Raw genomic sequence first — 21,342 nt, forward strand, 5'->3', positions numbered from 1 at the left:
ACTTAATTTGTTCCGGAGGTCCGTACTTAACCTGAAACTGTTCTTAACCTGAAGCACCACTTTAGCTCATGGGGTCCCCTGCTGCTGCCGCACCGCCGGAGCCCGATTTCTGTTCTTATCCCGAAGCAAAGTTCTTAACCCAAGGTAATATTTCTGGGTTAGTGGAGTGTGTAACCTGAAGCGTATGTAACCTGAAGCCTATGTAACCCGAGGTACCACTGTATAGGGGGCTCGTCAACCTGGAAAGGTAGCTCATCTAGGAGAAGATATCCGCCTTGAGAAGAAAAGGCTAAAGGGTAAACCCTGCACAGATCCAGTTCCTAAGACAGTTGACTGGTGCCATGTATGCCTCCGTCCAGCAACTCTGCAGCCCAGCTGGTGCCAGACATATCGCTCCACTTTCCTTTGGGCCCCGAGGCCACGATTGGGGTGTTGTCGTCTGGGCAGCCCAGGATCTGCATACATGCTGCCCCAGCTTACGCCCCAGGTTTCCGCTAACAGAGCGGTTTGGCTTCATCCCCAGAGGTGTACTCCATGATCTCTTGAGACAGACGGGTGCCAATAACCAAAGGGTGCCAACTTGAATAAAATATTTGGGGTGGGAGCATAGTCACCCCACATAGTCCATGTGTGATCCATGCACACCATCTGAATGGCAGCACGCATCAACTTTAGGGGGCAGCCTGGGTGAAATGAAAGTAGCCGGGGGGGGGGGAATTTGCCTCCAACTCTGCTATTGGGCAACCTCAAGGTCAAGGACGGGGTCTCCCCCAGACGATGTTGGAGGCAGAGCAATGGACTGCCTCTTTTTGCAAGGCATCTTCATTTGTTTACAGACAGATACTATTCAGTAACTTCACAGGACAATTGGGCCCGCATACCCATTCTGTCCTCGCCCTGCAACGTCTTTTTAGAGGGCCCCCATAGTTTGTTTTTTTAAAAAAAAAACACTGATCCTGAGTTCGCTCTTGCTTTAAAAACACATTGCAAAGTACTCTGTGCAGTGGTCAAAATTCATCATCGTCAGGACAGGTTTGTTTATGCTCCTGCCCTGAGTTTATTGTTGCAAAATTTGACCTGTCATTTAAACTAACTAACTCTCTCTCTCTCTCTCTCTCTCTCTCTCTCTCTCTCTCTCTCTCTCTCTCTCTCTCATCCTCAACCTGCAAATCAGGATGGTACTTTGTTCGATGGTAGGCCGATAGAGTCCCTCTCGCTGATAGACGCCGTGATGCCCGATGTGGTGCAGACGAGACAGCAGGCCTACAGGGACAAACTCGCCCAGCAACAGGCGGCGGCCGCTGCGGCGGCGGCTCCGACAAACCAGCAGGGGTCTGCGAAGAATGGCGAAAACACTGCAAACGGCGAGGAAAATGGAGCCCACACTCTAGCAAGTAAGTAAGCCGGCATGAAAGAAGGATTAGGTGGCTGTGCTCTTGCCGTTAAGTTCTGAATTTCACGCAGAGCCGTCTGCATGAAGCATCTCCATATGCTGCTGCTTCCTGGTATTTGAGCGAACAAATTTGGCTATGTGATCGGGACACGGCCACACCAAATGTTTGTAAACATTTGAGGGGGGGCTTTTGTGGGGGGGGAGTGGACAGTGTTGCTCAAAGCACCATGTTCCCAGCGCGTGCACACTTTTATCTGCAACGTTTCCCAGCTGTTGCAGTTTGTTGGAAAACACCAAGGGGTTCCTGCTAGAACTCCAATCATCCTCCGGTATGCGCAACACTGGAAAAGGCATCTCCCTTCTTCTCCAGTGCGCTCAGCGACATAAACCAGCTTGATTTATGCACACTAATCATCTAGCATAACACAGCAAGAAGCGTGAAACATAGTAGTCTAATATACTATTTATTTACACACTATGTACAGACTACAGCATAATGGTGACTGTTCTCTTCTGCTCCGAGAGAACAAACAGAACAAAGTACAGTGGTACCTCTGGTTACGTACTTAATTCGTTCTGGAGGTCCGTTCTTAACCTGAAACTGTTCTTAACCTGAAGCACTACTTTAGCTAATGGGGCCTCCTGCTGCCGCTGCGCTGCCGCCGCACGATTTCTGTTCTCATCCTGAAGCAAAGTTCTTAACCCGAGGTACTATTTCTGGGTTAGCGGAGTCTGTAACCTGAAGCGTATGTAACCCGAGGTACCACTGTAAAAGCAAAAGTACATTACAAAGTACTTACAGGGGAAGAGAGATAAGGCTGTCTTCCGTTCCCACAGTCTTCTCAGACAGGCATGTGAATTATACCAATCACAAAATGCAGCATCGGAAGAGTGAATTTACTGTTGCAATTCCTACGATTGCGGAACATTTTTCAGCCGGCAGAATTGCATCTGGGCAAGTGTGCCTCCATTGAAGGTCCCAGGCACAAAGCACATTCTTCACGAAACACAGTCAAAATCCTAAATTCAGGATTTGCAGAGTCCCACCTTGTGTGGCCTGCTTCTTATTTACTACTGTGCCCACAGTCTACTGATTTATTTTAAACCTGCAAAGCAAGACCATATGCTTGGTTCTCAACAATTGAAGCAAAACTGTTGACTGATCCTGAGTTCGCTCTTGCTTTAAAAACACACACAAGAGCGCCTTGCAGGATGAGACCAGTGTTGTTTGCAAGGGTCCCAGCAGCAAGCTGGCCTCTGCTGGCAGTGGAAGGTTAACTGTGAGCCCAAGCTCTCCCCTAAAGTATGCTTCCAACACTTGGCTATTATTTGCATTGGTAAACCTGCAGAAATGCATGTTTTCTTTAAAACTAATGTCTCCATTCCTTTCCATGTTTGGATTTAGAAGCCAGGGTGATTGTTGGTGCTTTCCCGCCCTTCTTTTTTTGCTTGTTAACTGTGAGTTACCGCTTATGCTAGAAATCCAGACTACTGGTCTAAAGCTAATGTGATTTACCAGCCACCCCTACTGGCTGCAAACGCAAATGATACCTGCTCTCTGTCTGCCTTTGCAGAAAGAAGGATTTATGTAGCTTCTGTATCCAGTGCGAGGGATACTGAGATGACTTGGGGGAAAAGCTGCCCCTCTACCCTCTATCTTGCATGTGTGCTTTTTGCAGACAGGTCACTCTTAAATTAGTCACCAGACTTGCAAAGGTTGTGCATAGATCTCCAAAATAGGAAGTGGATTGCATTTGCTAACCATAACTTTCTGTCCTTGGCCCCCTTGGCTTAATCTGATTTCACCTTTTGGAGTTTCAATTTCCTTTTGAAATACTAGAAAAAAGTTGCCCCCAGCTTTTGCTTGTTTAAACAGACAGGCCAATGTGGATTAAATATGGCTTCCTTGCCATAGTAAATAAAGCAACTTACTGTACCTCGTCATGATTAGCCACTGGTTTGACACACACCTCCGTGGAGTTAGCTGAATATGGCAAAATGATCTGTATGGGGGTAGGAGAGTTTTCCATTACAGCATATGTTTAAATCAGAGTTAAGGTGGTCTTGTCTTGCCCTCAGCCCTGCATCACCCTAGAAACTTTAGCGTAATAAAGTACACGAACAATGAAGATAAAAAATGCATGCGGTGACAAATACATAATTTGTATGCGCACAAGAAATATTTTGGCTTTGCTCTTAAGGCAATTATTCACTGCTACTATAACCTCCAAAGATCTTGAGATAGCATATATGCTTTGTTGGGGCATATACAGAGTGCCCATTCAACATGCCAGTGGAGTGTTCCAATGAAACAGAAAAACACTACACAGTCCGTTTATGGGCAATCTAAAGCAGATCCACAGCTTAGCAGTTACATACAGTTGTAGTACACGGTCTTTCCAGCAGCATACCTTCTTGCAGTGCTCCAACACAGACTAGGCTCTGGCCCAGGGCAGGAGCCAGGAGCAAACTTGCTTCAAACACAAGGGTATATATACTTTAGGTTGTGCTGTGTCACTCTCACATGCTTGCTGACTCACTCTCACACGGTTAACCAGTTGCAGGTGCAGGACAAGCATGCCCAAAATTAACCAGCACACCTAAATACCCGTTTCTTGTCCTTTTTTCTCTGCATCCTTATACATCAACATGGTTCCCCTAACTTGTATAATCAAAACAGTCCTCTGAGGTCAATTAAACAGGGAGGTTGTGACTGGTCTAAGGTTACTCTGACCTTCATGGCCAGATATGAGATAGAAATCCCCATCACCGCTAAGTCCAGCATTGTGTCCCACTACATCACTCTGGATCTCCCCTCCCAGGACCCTGTTTGGTGGATTGAATGCAGTTCAGTTGCACCAACCTATAGAAAGGGCACCTTGCTTCTGATGCTCAGATGTCGGAGGGTGTGCCAGAAGGCCCAGGGATCTAGGGAAGCAGAGAAGAGCCCAACGGAGTATGTGCTCAGAGTCAATGGTTAGAGTGTGAAAACCTGCTGAAAACCCGTAGTCGTTGGTGGGACGGAGCAGCAATATTTTCCTTTTCCCTGGTGTCGCTATGCTTACGAGGAAGGGAGAGGCATCAGGGAGGTTGGTGCAGTGCAAGTGCACCAGCATGAGTGGCGGATTGGTTCTGCCGGTGTGTTTGCACTGTGCTGAAATTTCATTTCATTTCCCTATTAAATAGTATATTACTATGCACAAGATGGGTTTGTAAGCTGAAGAAACAACAAAGCAGACTGCAGAGATCTCGCACGCCTAATAATCTGATCCAGTAAAAAAGTCGTAATGAAAACCTAACCTTAAAATAAGCAAATAAAGCAATGTTCAATAATCCATTCGAATAGCGTTAAATTTATCAGCAAACACTAGTTACACAGCTCATACTTAACTATTACATCAAATAATTACTAAACCGCAATCAATTAAAATTATCGGCCAGTAGCAATGCATAAAATACCATGAAACATTCAAAACCACGAGAAAGGATCAAACTGAGAAGCAAGTCTGCCCGCTCTCTAAGTAGTGGTGCCGGAGAGAGATCAGAGAAGCACTGCCACCCTCCCTGCTGACTGCTGCTTGAAACAGTGCCCTCTGGTCCATCAGCACTATATGTAAGATGGCGGTGGGGTCTGGGCAAAGATGTACCAAGCAACCAAGGTGTGCTGTCCATGGTCCTGCAGGCCAAAAGGCAGGATTCAAGGAAGGAGCGGGTCCATAGTAACATACCTACTCCCTGTTGTTGTCCTCTGTTCTGCAGATAATCACACGGATATGATGGAAGTAGATGGCGACGTTGAAATCCCTTCTAACAAAGCAGTGGTGCTGCGTGGCCATGAATCAGAAGTATTCATCTGTGCGTGGAACCCTGTTTGCGACCTCCTGGCCTCTGGGTATGTTTCCCCTAAAGAAATTTACAGAGGCAGTTCTTTACTCCGGTTGCACAGCCTTTTCTTTAAGCATGAGAAGGCGGTGAGGCCGTCGACTGCACATCTGGCATCTGTTTGTTTTGTATAAAGAAGTTGAGTTTTTTAGTTTTTAACTTCTTATCCGTGCAGAAAGTTCTTTTTTAAAAAAAACAAAAGGCAACGAGAGGGAGAGAGGAAGAATTTACCTTAAAAACAAAATCAGTAAGCATGCTGTTCTGAGGCACTTGGTAGCCAAGTTCCACAGCTTCCAGAGCCAGTGTAGTGTAGTGGTTAAGAGCAGTGGACTTGTAATCTGGTGAACCGGGTTTGCGTCCCTGTTCCTCCAATGCAGATGCTGGGTGACCTTGGGCCAGTCACACTTCTCTGAAGTCTCTCAGCCCCACTCACCTCACAGAGTGTTTGTTGTGGGGGAGAAAGGGAAAGGAGAATGTTAGCCGCTTTGAGACTCCTTAGGGTAGTGATAAAGCGAGGTATCAAATCCAAACTCTTCTCTTCTTCAAAATCCCATGGGTGTTGTTGTTGTTTTTTTCATATCAAGAAGCATGCTGGATAAATGCTTAAAGGAAAGTCTAACACCCAGAAGCACCTCACTGTTATAAAATATAAGCTCAGCCTAACACCCACCAAAATTCTGAAGCAATTGTGTTGGGTGGGGGGGACTCCCTGAGAATGAAGGAGTCGCTTGCAGGGGAATAAATCTTTTGAAAAATTGGAGGCCAGCTTGTGGCACACTGCTAGTTTATTTGCTAGTTGTCCCCATATATTTTGCACACTGCGACAGGTGGTTTGGTATCCTCCAGCTGTGGATACTTTAATTAGCGGTCCAGCTCTTCTTTGAGGACCCTGGGAATAGGACTGCTTGAATCGCACAATGGTGTCGACAAAGTGGCATGTTTTAAAAGTGGGGATTTTTGTGTTCGTTTTGGCATAATTAACCGTAGCTTCTTGGCTCTTTGCAGTGGCGAAAGTGGTAAGCACGTTATTTTGGGCAACGTAAAAGCGTTCCCATTCAAAACAGCAGAATGAGGTCCGTGTAACGTTACTGCACACAGAGGAGAAATGCGAAAGACTGATTGGAACGTTTGTAGCAAAAAAGCCTGTAATTCTGGGAATAGTTGTGACCAGACAGTGTTACCCACACCTTTTGCTCTTGCAAGGTGGTGGTAAATTATTGGCTCAAAGAAGCCCATGATCCCTGTTTATTTTGCAGATCGGGAGATTCAACGGCAAGAATATGGAACCTTAGTGAAAACAGTACCAGTGGATCCACACAGCTGGTCCTTCGGCACTGTATACGAGAAGGGGGCCAAGATGTACCGAGCAACAAAGACGTGACTTCCCTAGATTGGAATGTAAGCAGAAACTCTCCGGTGCTCCAAACGTACTTTGCAAAACCCATATTTTCAGCTTCCAAGTTACAGTGGGCATCCACGGGAGTGATGAGGGAGTTCTTTTTTGAACTTTCCACCTAGAACTGTGAGTTGACCGTGTCCCTTTTGTCGCTGCTTTTAATGCCACCAATGCCCATGGTAACCAGTAAAACGCATACCTACTGAAAGGTCAACATTTGACGTAGCTGGGATATTATCTGGAAGGCTGAACTTTGCAACCCCATAAGGATTCAGGAAGCACATCCGCTCCCTGTTCTGCGCAGAAGAGAACTTTCAAGACTCAGTGGGCTTTCAGAAGTGTTTTATTGTGTACCGGAGTTGTACACAGTAGGCATGCACAAGCCCTTGAGCGCACTCAAATCAGCTGCCTGGGCAAAGAAGCTAAAGGCAGGAAATGCAAAAGAGCAAGTAAAGTTACAAGCGAGCTTTATAATAGTCCCAGATCAGCATCAGAGAAGCATAACAAAGAAAAAAACCAAAAGTGTAGGTCAACGGGTTGAGAACTCATAACTCTCATGGCCAACAGTGAGGGATGATGGGATTGCAGTTCAACAATATCTGGTGGGCGTCAGGTTCTCCAGACCTGGAAAAAGTGGAAGAGGGGTATCTTGGTGAAGAGACCTTAAACAGATTCCGCACCGCACCACCCCCATCGGTGCAATAAAGACTCACCCTGGAATAGTATTGGAACAGGCTTTAAGAAAACCTGTTGGTAGTAATCTGGTGAACTGGGTTCGCTTCCCCGCTCCTCCAAATGCAGCTGCTGGGTGACCTTGGGCCAGTCACACTTCTTTGAAGTCTCTCAGCCCCACTCACCTCACAGAGTGTTTGTTGTGGGGGAGGAAGGGAAAGGAGATTGTTAGCCGCTTTCAGACTCCTTAGGGTAGTAATAAAGCAGGATATCAAATCCAAACTCTTCTTCTCTTCTTCTTCTTTTGCCCCACAGAGCGAAGGTACGCTTCTAGCAACAGGGTCATACGATGGATTTGCAAGGATATGGACTAAAGATGGTGAGCACATGGTTTTTCAGTTGTCTTCTTTTTTCTTTCTTTTGTAATTTTGTGTAATTTTGTTCCAGTGTCCTTTTTTCTTCTCTTGTGCATAGCATAATTTGTTTCGATCTTTCATTTTCCCATTTTTAGAATTGTAATAAATGCCCTCTTTATTGTCCAGGTAATCTCGCCAGCACGTTAGGGCAACATAAAGGTCCCATATTCGCATTAAAATGGAACAAAAAGGGCAACTTCATATTGAGCGCAGGCGTGGACAAGGTAAGACAGCATCAGGCTTATTCAGTAATCCCATTTCGGCGAGATCAAATTATGGGGCGCACCAAACAGGTTTAGATTTGAAAACCCAACAGAAAAAAGACAGTAAGGCCATGTGAGAGCCTGTCTGGGTTTGGAAACAACCATCTTCACTATGCCTTAATATAGCAGGTGACTTATGAGCATTCTTGACAACAAGTGTGGTCTCTTAATACTAGTGGAAATTGCAGTTCGCTCAAGTATGGTGGGGGCGAACTGTCAAATGGTGAACTTCTGAGAGCAGGTGAACATTCCCAAGGCTGGAGCAGCTTAAGACGAGAGCAGACAAATATATGGAGAATCTTAGAGAACATTTCCTGCAGTTTATGCATGACGTCCCCTTGGATTTCCCTTTTCTTGCTTACGGGCTCCTTTATGCATTTTGCAACAGGAAACCCAAATTTGCTATGCTGTGTGCACTCGACAGGGAGCTGCCACTGATCTCCCTGACCCAAGAGGACAAATGTATGTTTCACATTCACAGGAAGTTTTAAGCAGATGCTTGAAGCATTTAGTCTTATCAGTTGGTTTGAATCACTTAAAAAGCTTTTGACCAGTTGAAAAGGTGCCCTCAATTAACTGGGCAGCAGGATGATGATAATATTAATAAGAAGAAGTTATTATCACTTACAGCAAAAATAATATGAAATACATTAACTTGGAAAATCCACATCACAAGGCCATTATGGGAAATGCTCTGTAGGTAACCCAGTCTGATGTAACTTTGCCAAATCAATGCACTCATGGGATCTCTCTGAAAAGGGCAATCGGGATAGTACTTTTAAATAAATTAAGGGATCCCTGTGTCGTTTTCTCAGCACAGAAAGGATGGAAAGGGAGCGCATGAGCTTGTTGATTCCAGTTTTGTCGTGGGTAAAATCACTGTGTGTGTGTGTGTGTGTGTGTGTGTGTGTGTGTGTGTGTGAGAGAGAGAGAGAGAGAGAGAGAGAGAGAGAGAGAGAGAGAGAGAGATTTATCAAACGGCCAGACGTCATCCTCTTTGCAGGAGCTCTTAATCTTACGAACATGAAGGTTTTCTAGTCATTATATGTCACAGTGAAGGCAAACAAGTTTTGAACCTTGCACAAAGGAAAGGGAGCTTGTGTTAGATTTAGAGTGGATAAGCAGCTGGTGGAGAAAGGGTTTAGCATGCTCTCTACTTCACATCAACCACCCCTGAAGCCGCTTTTGGCGCAGAAGGGAGCTGTTGGTGTGCAAATAATGTGTCGGGCACTAAGTGGTTAGCTGAAGGCAGACACTGCAGCCTGCAAATATTTGAAGGGAGATGAGCTAATTAGGAGATTACAGACGAGTAATATGGATATTAGGAACTGCTTTCTAATAATGCAAACTTGTAAGCTGCACCTGTCTGGTAGATAAACTTTTGCTTGGGGCATTTTTAAATAGCAAACCTACAAAACATACAATCTGAATAATGCCGGTTTGGCAGACTTGAGCAACGAGTGAGATCAACAAAAGCAATTTTATGGTCTTTTGCTGTTTGTTTGTTTGTTTTAATTCAGACCACAATTATTTGGGATGCGCATACTGGAGAAGCCAAACAGCAGTTTCCTTTCCATTCTGGTACGTATTTCTTTTCAAAGAAGCAATTAGTTTTGAAAACTAGGGGAGGGACAATTAACATTCGAGGACATTGCCTTTTAAGGCTCAGTTGGTCCTGATTAAAATCAAGATTATCCATACCTCTTTTTTTAAAAAAGCACGACTGTGCACAAAATCTCTTTGCTACATTATCAAAAGAAGATATATTTGCACTTTGCATTTGAGTTGGTGTGGCTTTTGAAAACCTGCAGATGGAACCACCTTGTTAAATCCCGAGTCTCCGGCATGTCAATTCAGATCTCATCTTCCTCTGGCCTTGCCCTCTTCCAAAGAGCCATCTGGGCTAATTTTTGTACTCCTCCTCGGTTAAATCTGCATTGTTTACAGATGACACAGTCTCGTCTTGACCCTCGGGTCTCAGGATCTATTATTTGAGAGTAATGCTTTAAAGTTTCTGCTTGACGCAGAACATCTTAATCTTCGGTTCAAGCCCTATGTTGGGCGAAAGATTCCTGCATTGCAGCGGGTTGGACTGTAGAAGACCTTCGTGGTCCCTTCCAACTCCGTGATTTTATGGTTTTCCAACCTAAAATATCAGTCCTAAGCAGTAGGTTAGGCTGGGCAATATCTCCCTAAAGATATGTTTCCATTGAGCTTTATGGCTGAGCAGCAATTTGAACCTGGATTTCCCATATCCACGCTGCTTCCTTGTTCCACCAAGTGCCTTGTGCAGGTGAAATGGGGGCCAAGATGACAGTCCCTTCTGCACTAGCTTTGCATCATCCAAGGCCTGTGGCGTTGGGGAGAGGGGCTGTGATGACACACATCCTTTTAAACATCAGAGGCTTCCAGGCATGTGCAAAGAGACCTCTATCCAGAGTCCATTTCATTTCACTTTTAATTTGTTTACCGCCTTTGTATATTGCAAGGCCGTTTACAAACTGAAGAAAGAACAAAATGTACAACAAACATCACACATCTTGTAGCAATCCGTTCCCATGCAAATAAGTCATAATAAAAATATGACTTTAAATAAACAACTTACATCAAATAATATACAAACAAAACGCCTTGAGTGAGTGTTCCGGTTTGCAAACGTTCTTTGGAACCCGAACACCCGACGCGGCTTCCGGTTAGCTGCAGACGCTTTCTGCAACCAATTGAAAGCCGCGCCTTGGTTCCCAAAAATTTTGGAAGTCGAACGAACTTCCGGAACAGATTCCGTTCGACTTCCAAGGTAACACGGTGTAGTATGCAGTAATTTGTTCGAATATAACAGCAGACTTTAAAATGAACTTACAGAATATCAGCAAATAATAATTAAGCAGAGATTCACTCTCGACAATTGCAATGAATCATTACTTAAATTATCATCAGTAAAAATGACAGCAAAATTGCAATACATAAAAATACCACAGTACAGTGGTACCTCCGGTTACGAACTTAATCCGTTCCAGAGGTCCGCTCTTAACCCGAAACTGTTCTTAACATGAGGCACGCTTTCACTCATGGGGCCTCCCACTGCCGCCGTGCCAAAGGCACGCAACTTCCGCTCACATCCCAGGGCAAAGTTTGCAACCAGGAGCATCTACTTCCGGTTTAGTGGAGCTTGTTACCCGAAGCGTTCGTAAGGAGGATGGTACATCCCGAGGATCCACTGTATATAAGAACCATACAGAAAGATGAAATTGAGCGAGAAGGGCAAACTCCTCTGAATTTTACATTCTGCTCTGCTCTAGGCTGATGCCTTGATACCGTTTGCCCATGAATACTGGGGGGTGGTTATGTTTCTGCTTAACGTTTTGTCTGTCTCGTCTGTCAATAGCACCAGCGTTAGATGTTGACTGGCAGAGCAACAACACATTCGCCTCCTGTAGCACAGATATGTGTATTCACGTCTGTAAACTAGGCCAGGATAAGCCTATCAAAACCTTCCAGGGCCACACCGTAAGTATAGTTCTGTTCTGTTTTTAAAGCAATGTTCCACTTGTTTAGTATAAGCTGCACATATGGAGCAAAGTTAAGAGATGTGATCCTGTTGCCGGATGGCTCAGAGCTTTCCTGCTGCTGTGTCACCTCAACCTAGCACCCTGCGTTACTTCCATGAAGGACCTGCACCCCCAAGCTGCAGTTCCCATAAGATCACAGCGTTTCCCGTCAGTTCATGAGAGATCTGTTCCAGATTCCAGGCATGGATTCTTGGATTGTTTTGAAAGTTGTCAATACTTTACAGATTCTTACGTTAGCTCAGCCGGTTGTAAGGGGACGCATAGCCTGTGTGTGCCCCATACAGCTTTTGTGTTGACTGTACAATTTGCATAGGCAAAGATGGTGCCATGGTGCTGTTATTAAGCTAAGCATCTTTCCTCCAAAGGAGGCCCCATTGAATTAGCAAACCTTTTTGTAAGTGTGCTTTGGATGCAATCTGGGTGGTAATGGGCCAAGCCCAATAGAGCCTGCTGTATCCATTGTCCATCTCTGAATAATTTCAAGCCAGACATGTTCCATCAAATTTCAGCACTGTTCCTTTTGGATTAATGCTGCTGCCATGTTGTTACTGAATTGGAAGAGCCTTGCCTTTTATTTCCCCGTCCTCTTATGTGGGAGACATCAACTTCCCTCTTGCTCTTAAATTTCAGAATGAAGTTAACGCAATCAAATGGGATCCCACTGGTAATCTTCTGGCATCTTGTTCCGATGACATGACTTTAAAGGTAAAATGTACAACACCGGGTGATCTGGGTTTATAATAAACTACTTGTGCTATACTTTTTCAGTCACGTTCTTAGGTGGAGTTTATCGCTATGTATCCAAGAAGGCTTTAGCCTTCTTTTGACTGGCAATGTTGTTAGTCGTCTTTGGCAAAATGGGACCTGGAGTCTTATAACGCCATCAGAAACATCTTGCTGGACCAGCCCATCAAGTCAAATCTCCTTTTGGATGCCCCCATTCTCTTGCTTGTGACAGGAATCGGCCTAAAATCCTAGGCGCTCCATGTCCTGATGAATTGCAGAGTTGCAGAAATGTATATTTGGAGTGAATACGTCTTGGAAGTAATAAAACATGCAGAATCAAAGGTTCATCAGTAAAAGAGGAATTTTTCACAAAAGGCAAAAAAACACACAGAAGGCAAAACATACACACAAACACAAACAACTTCAGAGAAATCTGCAAACGTTCAAGGTCGAAAATGAAAGTAAGAAAGAATTACCAGTTTGCTGAGCGCACAAATTTATCTATCTCAGCGTGACCTTGAGATAGCCAAAACATAAAACATAACATTTCCAACCCTTATCAGTAAAAAAAGAAAATAACCTTGTAGAATGAACTAGTATCTTCCAGCATGTTCCAGTTTCTGCCCTCAAAGACCTTAGTCATGACAGCTTGCTCCCCAATATTGAGTATTGGATGATACTTGGCCAATAGCCATTGATTAGCCTGTCCTCATGAATTTGCTCCTAAAGCCACCTTTGCTAATCCCAATCCCAGCATGTTGAGGCTTTGTTACGTGTTCAGAGACTTGATCTAGTGTTGCTGGAATACCTTCCTTTTCCTTGCGCTACCTCAACTTGTCAGTCAATTTAATTTACTTGCTTCATCTTCCTGACTTTAAAAAGCACTTGGTGTGGCTATCAGCTCGTATTAGCCCCTTGTTTCGCTTGTTTTAGCGTAACATATTTCCCCAGGTTGGCATCCGACTAAATTTTACTGGGCGTGCACTCAGTGAAATGGATGGACCTAACTTGTTGACGTTCATTAATTGCAGTGGATCTATTCTGAGTAAAACTTAGTTAAATACCACCCTGGTGTCTTTGTTGAGCGGCTGCCTTTTAGAACACAGGACAGGAATTGCCGCTGTTCCAGAGGATTATAGTCTACAACAAAAGGAACAGGAAGCTGGGTCTACAGAGTCAGACCATTGGTTCATTTAGTTCAGTATCGTCCAGGACTAGCCAATACGGTTCCCTTTACATAAACCCAGCTGCAGTTCCGCAGGTTTTTAGAGAGGGATACCCTGCAGCGTTTTTAACCACACACTGGAATTTATTTGTTTGTTTGGTTTGGTTTCCGTCCTATGAAAGCACATTCAGCCCCTAGACATGTGAAGTTTAGCAATTTTATGATACTATGTTGAGATTCCTGCATCGCAGGGGGTTGGACGAGATCACCCTCAGAGTCCTTTCTAAATCCACACTTCCATAGAGAACATCTGAGTTCACTGCAAATGGGAGGCCGCCTCCGTGAAGCAGCTCTCCACACATTTTTTTGCGTTTTAGGCTGGCCTCAACTAGAGCCAGGGTTTTTTCCGGCTGTGGCTCCGATCTGGTGGAACGCTCTGTCACAAGAGACTAGGGCCCTGCGGGACTTGACATCTTTCCGCAGGGCCTGCAAGACAGAGCTGTTCCACCAGGCCTTTGGCTGAGGCACAGCCTGACCCCCTCCTTTGGCAATCCTCACAGAGCTCTAGCCCAATGGTTGCCATTAATCTGATTTGAATTAATTTTATAATGAAATGATTTTAGAATGTTTTATCATTCTACTGTTGTTAGCCGCTCTGAGCCCGGCTTCAGCTGGGGAGGGCGGGATATAAATAAAATTGTATTATTATTATTATTATTATTATTATTATTATTATTATTATTATTATTTTCTTCCAATGCTTCGCGGCGAGCCTCCTTTAGCGTTGCATGCAGTGGAAATTGCCACAGCGGTGCGCAGGACGAATTGCAGAACGGTGACCGAGCGCCTGCAAATGCAGTGCTGAGTTCACATAAGAATTGGGCTCGAATACCAAATTACACACAAATACCAAATTACCAAATTTGGTATTTGTGTTTTTTGTTCTTTTTTCTTGTTGTATAAATAAAAAACTTTATTTTTTTTAAAAAAAGAATTGGGCTTGAAAACCCCCGGAGTAAAGTGTCTTCATTTGCACTGTGTGTTTCTTTGCTTTGGCGCAAGGGAGAGGGTTGCGATATTTGCCGGGAAACCCTTTGCACAGAAAGTTGATACGCTCTTTCTCCTCTCTTGACCTCTCTTAGATCTGGAGTATGAAACAAGATAGTTGTGTCCACGATCTACAAGCACACAACAAAGAAATTTATACTATCAAATGGAGTCCTACGGGGCCAGGAACAAACAACCCAAATGCCAATCTTATGTTAGCAAGGTAAAATTGTCTGGGGGAGAGAGCAGCTATGCTAAGACATCAAAATCCATCCTCGGCACATGAAGGGTTAAACTGTGGGGACTCCCCCAATGCGAGGGGGGATAATCGGGGTCCACAGATTGATGGGCCTCCCTCTCACAGGGAGGTCTCAAACCATGCTCAATTGAACACCTTAAAATATACACACCTCTTCAGATCTTCCCACCAATTGCAGAAAGATCTGAAGAGCTGCCCAGGCAGTTTTGGACGGGGCTTGTGTGTGCACCCCTCCTTGTTCCCATTTCAACGCTTTGCATGTTCTAAGATGCCTGCTATTATGCTCATTTGTGTATTTGAGCATGTGCTCGTCACTCTCCTTTGGAGGGCAAACAGAGCCAGCTACAAGTGCCTCATCCTATTTCGAAGGTCAAGTCTGCACTGAACGTTTAAAGCCCATGACTTCCTCTCACCCCAAAGAATCATGGGAACTGTAGCTTATCCCTCATAGAGCTGCAGTACAGTACAGGCTGAGCACAACACATTGTTCCATTTGCTGCTGTTCCCGGCTTCCTTAACCAAACGGGGTTCTCAGGGTTCTTTGGGTGAAGCCATGCACTTTAAACGTATATTGGGGATGTGGCCGAATTCAGGAGTGCCCCAGGGTGATAATGTCCCAGGCCTTTTCTTGGAATACTGCTTGTTTTGCAGAACGCTGCAATTCTCGCAACCTACCGTAGATTCCGGCGTATAAGACGACATTTAAACGGTGGAAAATCCTCTAAAAAGTTGGGGGTCGTCTTATACACCGGGTATGAGTTCGCTGGGCAGCGGCAGTGGGCAGCGGGCTCCACGCCGGGAGAAAGCCGCCCAGCAAAGCTGCCCAGCAATGCTAAGCCGGCTTCGCTGGGCAGCTTCCTCCCAGCAAAGCTGCTGCATATAAGACTGGGCATATAAGTTGACCCCCTCAAATTGGCAGCTGCTGGCACCTAATATGCCGGAATCTACGGTAGGTAAGTGCCAACTAGCCCGAGGAAATCCAGATATGGATGTTTAATCATAATGAAACAGGTCGTTATAATAATGAAGCTAAAGTCTATATACAGTTACGATTGTAGGGTCCAAGGGGGTTCTTACAGGGGGGGCAGGTGCCTACACAGCCCTGATTATGAAAGATCAGCCCTTTTAATGCACTTTTTCTGCTGCACTCCCCTAATTCTTTTGCTTTTCTTCCTCCACCCTTAATTCCCCCCGGTGTATGGTTTTGTTTTTTAAAGAAAGAAAGCATAGGTAAATGCATTCGAAAGTCAATATTGAAATGACAGCAATTGCTTCCCCCTCCCGTTCTTTCCCTTCTCGGCAGTGCATCTTTCGATTCTACAGTTCGGTTATGGGATGTAGACAGAGGGATCTGCATCCACACCTTGACGAAACACCAAGAACCTGTGTACAGTGTAGCTTTCAGTCCTGACGGCAGGTACCTGGCCAGTGGCTCTTTCGACAAATGTGTACACATCTGGAATACACAGGTGCGTCTACTTGGGCGGTGGCTTGTGTTTAGCTATTTTATCTAAATTCCTTTCTTTCTTAGGGTTCTTGCCCCACACTCCTCAATCGGATTTGCCAGGGTAGCTTTTAATATCGGGGCTAAGTGATGATGATGATGATGATGATGATGATGATGCCTTTCAGGATGTTTGGGGTCTTTTCTTTGCTTCTACAATGGCAACACTTGGTGATAGAGAACGTGGCCCTTTATTGCTGTTGAACCTCCCAGCAGTAGTCCTCACCCTTCATGTCCAGCATGCCTCTTGAATGCCAGGGGAACCTTGAGCCTTTTGTTTTCTTTCTCTCAGCCATTCGTCTCCTTTGCACCAAGGATTTCCCCAATGTTTATGAGAGAGAGAGCGTATGTTGCCAAGCACAGGGCTCCCATTGAAATGCAATACGCAGTTGTGATTTCTGCCCTAAGAGGGTCTGAACAAACAGGGTTATCTAAGGAGGGGAACATCAAAAGCAAGAGTTGGCTCTTCCGCAAGCTATATCGTTGGCACAGAAATGGCTTTTTAAGGTGAACGGATAGGTTCATAAAATGGGCTCCTGCGTGCCAGTCAGACCCTCCCTGGTCACAAATACAGTCTCAGAAGACTAGTTCCCATGTAACTTTTCCCTTGCTTTTAAAAGTCTCTATTAGCACAGTGTTATTTCAGAAGTGACCCTGCGAAAGAGGCATTTTTAAAAGGAACCAGAAGGGTTTGCATTGTGCATATGCTCCCCCCGGGTCTATGCGTATTGATATTCTGCTAGCTGGACTATAATAGTGTCTGGCAGCCCCCAAAATCATTTTATAAGTCCTGCTTAAGCAGAATGTTGTGGCTTGTTAAGAGAGGGCATATAGAATCCTTTGAGCTCAACTGCACCGGTTTCCAATTTGTTTCTGGGCTAAGTTCAGAAGCACTAAACAGGCTGAACACAACACATTGTTCCATTTGTTTGTCCCCTTCCTTGTGACCAGCAGTGACTTCCTGCTCTAGAACATGGCACTTGCAAATGGAAGGGACCTCGTAGAGCAGGCATAGGCAAACTCGGCCCTCCAGATGTTTTGGGACTACAGTTCCCATCATCCCTGACCACTGGTCCTGTTAGCTAGGGATGATGGGAGTTGTAGTCCCAAAACATCTAGAGGGCCGAGTTTGCCTATGCCTGTCGGAGAGTTCCGCCTTGCTCTCTGTCTCCCCCACAGGAACAGAAAGGCACTGCAGAGAATAGTCCATGTGCTCATGCCTCCGTCATCTCCTTATTACTGGAGATCTGTATCCCACACAGGAAAAGAATGTGTTTAGAATGTAGGTGGTTTCGAATGCATGCATACTTACAGAAAATCAAGTGGTGTGTGTTTATATTAACAAGGATGACAATGTATTTTAATTGCTTTCTATCCCCCCCCCTCTTTCTTTTTCAGACGGGTGCTCTAGTGCATAGTTACCGGGGAACAGGAGGCATTTTTGAGGTTTGCTGGAATGCAGGAGGAGACAAAGTTGGAGCGAGTGCTTCAGATGGTTCAGTAAGTACACAGGTTCTTGCAATTTGTCACTCCTGGAAAATCCCAGTGAGCTTGGAGGCTTCTTAAAACAAGCCAGAAGACCCATTGCTGTGTGACGAGCTAGGTGGGACTACAACTTAATGCAGCACTTCATGAAACCAGTAAATGAAAAAGTAAGCATTTGTTGGAGCATCTCCTTAGGTAGTCAGTGAAGTGTTGCCAAGCTTAGACCAACTCCAACCATCCAGGTTGGCCATTTGACCCTCCCAAACAGGAAATACAATTTTCCTGTTTGAGTGGAGACAGTGACAGGTCTTCCTGCTTGCCCTCTAGTTTCCTGTGATCCTGTGTTTTCTGACAGCCCCCAAATACGGTCCAGTTACTCTGCCCCCACCTCACCCTGCTTCTTACAGGGACAAGCAAATTGCCACGCCTATTCAGATCTGACACAGAGATTTCAAATGTTATTGTTTGCAACCAAGGCGCTACCGCAAAACAAGAATTTCCCATCATTCTTTTGAGATTCTCATGACTGCATGCAAATATGGGGAAGAAGCGGGTAAAATGGAGTAAAATGGACTACAGAAGAAATTATTCGTCCATGAATAATAAATAATAATAATTTTTTATTTATACCCTGCCCTCCCCAGCCAAGACCGGGCTCAGGGCGGCTAACAACCAATAATAAAAACAAGTTGATTAAAATATAAATTTAAAAGCTTAAGATACAACATTAAAACATTAGGGTACAGTCTCTTCATAGGAGGAGAAAGGAAAAAGAAAGAGGGGGAGGGAATCAAACTGATTCTAAGCCAAAGGCCAAAGGCCAGGTGGAACAACGCTATCTTACTGGCCCTGCGGAAAGAGATCAGATCCCGCAGGGCCCTGGTCTCACGAGACAGATCATTCCACCAGGCCGGAGCCAGTGTTGAGAAGCCCCTGTCTCTGGTTGAGGCTAATCTAACTTCCTTAGGGCCCGGGACCTCTAGGGTGTTGCTATTTATGGACCTTAAGGTCCTCCACGGGGCATACCAGGAGAGGCGGTCCCATAGGCATGAGGAACATGGAACAAGAGAAGACTTTTTCTGTTTTGTTTTGTTTTTTAAAAAAGCAAAACGCTCAGGTTCACTACCAACATCCATTTAACTCAGCAGTGTGTACAGCAAGGAAGACCGGCAACAAAATGCTGCAGCGCTCAAGCTCAGGGTGCCAGCCATGCCCTTTTCTAAGGCACACCATCCCATTCCCCCTCCAAGCTTTCCTTTTTCCTACCAAAAGACACTTAGCATTCTGTGGGCACTGAGTATGCCCAGTCCTCTTTGGGGCTCAGGTTTTTTGGGGCGCCCCTTTTTTGCCCCCCTCCCAAAGGCCTTTTAGTATTTCTGGAAACTTTGGGGCTCTTGTAAGAGTCCTGTTTGCCGCCACCTTGGGCTGTACCCGGAGCTCCCTGTCCGCTAGTTCAAGGACTCTTCTGCCAGCAGACGGGCAACTTTTGATGTTGTTCAGCAGAGGATGCAAATGCAACTGTTTTGCGTGAAGCTCACCATGCAATGGGTCGTGCATACAGCATTATTCCTAGCAAGCTACTTCTATGTTCCCTTGTGCAGCATCATTCAGCAGGCAGATAACATTTAGCCATCAGAACAAAAGAATACTGCTGAGTGACTTTAACCTAGCGCTACATTAGAGGCGGGTGGTGCTGTGGGTTAAACCACTGAGCCTAGGACTTGCCGATCAGAAGGTCGGCAGTTCAAATCCCCGCGACGGGGTGAGCTTCCGTTTCTCGGTCCCTGCTCCTGCCAACCTAGCAGTTCGAAAGCACATCAGAGTGCAAGCAGATAAATAGGTACCGCTCCAGCGGGAAGGTAAACGGCATTTCCATGCGCTGCTCTGGTTCACCAGAAGCAGCTTAGTCATGCTGGCCACATGACCCGGAAGCTGTACGCCGGCTCCCTCGGCCAATAAAGTGAGATGAGCGCCACAACCCCAGAGTTGGTCACGACTGGACCCTAATGGTCAGGGGTCCCTTTACCTTTACATTAGAGGCAGCCCTTTGTTTATCAGCTGTCAACGCTCAGTATCAGTGCTTGCTAATAGCGGGAGGGAGTACACATAGGCCCAGGGCAAAAACACGATTTTTTCATTCCCTCCTAGCACCCATGAGTCAGAGATATCCTATCTGTGGAAGGCGACAGTCGGCCTCTTCTCTGTTGTATGCAACTGATGCTCTTAAGATGTATATTCTTGTGGATTAGTCCATTGTTTCATAGACTTCTTAACGCCCCACTTTCCCCCACCCCTTCTCTCCTCCCCTTGCAGGTTTGTGTACTAGACCTACGGAAATAGCGCTATTAGTTGGAAGCCATGGACCGACTATGAATGTGTACATAGCCAAAATGACTGTCCCCTTGACCCATGTACTGCTATAGTCCCAATTGAACCATGGCCAGTTCCACTACAGCCAAACCCGAGAAAGAATTATATACATATACTGTGTATTAAAAAAAAAAAAAGCGAAAACAGACAAGACACACGGCAAACGATTAACACCCCGAAGAAGACGACAAGAGGTTGTTGGGTTTTTTTGTTTTTTGTTTTTTCACAGCTTGTGAAGCCTGTTCACCAAGTGCTGGAATCTGCTGTGCCCCCACCCCACCCCACCCCACCCAAAATAACATGTGAGCATCTTTGAAAATGGGAAAACAAAAAACTAAACAGGAAGAGAAAGAGAGAGAGAGATCTAACCGTAGAGGAGCAGCTCATTGTGTGTACCAAATTGGGGGAAGTTGCAGGTGGCTGCCTCCCTCCTTCCCTTGCCCCTCACCCTTTCTGCATCGCCTCCCGTCTTCAAGGTTTTTAAAAATGGAATTCCCCTATTGTCTCCCCTCCATCCCTCCTTTCTTCTTTGGCTTCCTTTCTTCGTAGCGGACAAGCAGTTTTTGTGTACATTGCTTTTTAACACCCCCTACCCCCTTATTTTTGCTCAGAATTGGGGAGGGTGTGTGTGTGTGTGTGTAACGTTTTGCAGCTGTCCTTTCTGAATGCGTTATTTTAAAGGTGTAGGGACATCTTGAAGGTGTTGTGGTTCCCTGTCCACAGCTTAGGCAGGGAGGCAAGGAAGCGCAAAGGAGAACCTCTTGGAACATTGTAAGTTTGACATTCCTTTACACCGACGTAAGATCCATTACTCATGGGCTCACAGACCAGGGAGTTGGGGTGGTTCGGCCTTTAGATATAAGTATATCTATAAAAGTGTGTTCCAAAAAGTAGTCGTTCCTTACTTGAGACATTTCAGGCAAACATCAAAGGGTACATTATTTTATTTTTGTGTGTTTTAATTAAGAAAGTGCAGGGGTGTGTTTATACACACACATAGACACTCTGGTGTTTGGAACACATGCCCGCAATGGAGGGATCAGGGTTGTGCCATTTGCTCCCACCTGAAGTTTGTGTGTTACGTTTTATATTTGCATAGGGACCTGCGCACACAGACACAGCCGTGGTGTATCTGCAAGGAGTGGCTCTGGACTGCCCCAGTCCTGGTTCCACCAAGGCATGGACATTCCAAAAC

The 21,342-nt window shown here is 45.3% G+C and overlaps 1 protein-coding gene and 1 long non-coding RNA gene across 5 annotated transcripts in view; one reads left to right on the forward strand and one right to left on the reverse strand.

Moving 5' to 3' along the window:
- LOC309370007 overlaps positions 1-4,177 on the reverse strand; it is a 29,439-nt gene extending 25,262 nt beyond the window's left edge. Inside the window, exons 1-2 of the long non-coding RNA XR_014168344.1 lie at positions 3,773-4,177; positions 3,331-3,396 (exon numbers count right to left, since the gene is read on the reverse strand). This is a non-coding gene — a long non-coding RNA (uncharacterized lncRNA). The remainder of the gene's footprint in view (positions 1-3,330; positions 3,397-3,772) is intronic.
- The window catches only part of TBL1XR1 (TBL1X/Y related 1), a 170,764-nt gene extending 150,330 nt beyond the window's left edge, over positions 1-20,434 (forward strand). For all 4 annotated transcript variants that reach the window (XM_081911129.1, XM_081911126.1, XM_081911127.1 and 1 more), the window contains exons 5-16: positions 1,175-1,394; positions 5,153-5,285; positions 6,532-6,673; positions 7,659-7,722; positions 7,886-7,983; positions 9,543-9,603; positions 11,408-11,529; positions 12,222-12,296; positions 14,625-14,752; positions 16,092-16,257; positions 17,691-17,792; positions 20,091-20,434. In XM_081911129.1, the coding sequence (XP_081767255.1) occupies positions 1,175-1,394; positions 5,153-5,285; positions 6,532-6,673; positions 7,659-7,722; positions 7,886-7,983; positions 9,543-9,603; positions 11,408-11,529; positions 12,222-12,296; positions 14,625-14,752; positions 16,092-16,257; positions 17,691-17,792; positions 20,091-20,117 (1,338 nt within the window). In that variant the 3' untranslated portion in view covers positions 20,118-20,434. The remainder of the gene's footprint in view (positions 1-1,174; positions 1,395-5,152; positions 5,286-6,531; positions 6,674-7,658; positions 7,723-7,885; positions 7,984-9,542; positions 9,604-11,407; positions 11,530-12,221; positions 12,297-14,624; positions 14,753-16,091; positions 16,258-17,690; positions 17,793-20,090) is intronic.
- The last annotated feature ends 908 nt before the right edge of the window (positions 20,435-21,342 follow it).

The sequence above is a fragment of the Podarcis melisellensis genome, assembly GCF_964234715.1.
Source record: "Podarcis melisellensis genome assembly, chromosome: 5".
Taxonomy (NCBI): domain Eukaryota; kingdom Metazoa; phylum Chordata; class Lepidosauria; order Squamata; family Lacertidae; genus Podarcis; species Podarcis melisellensis.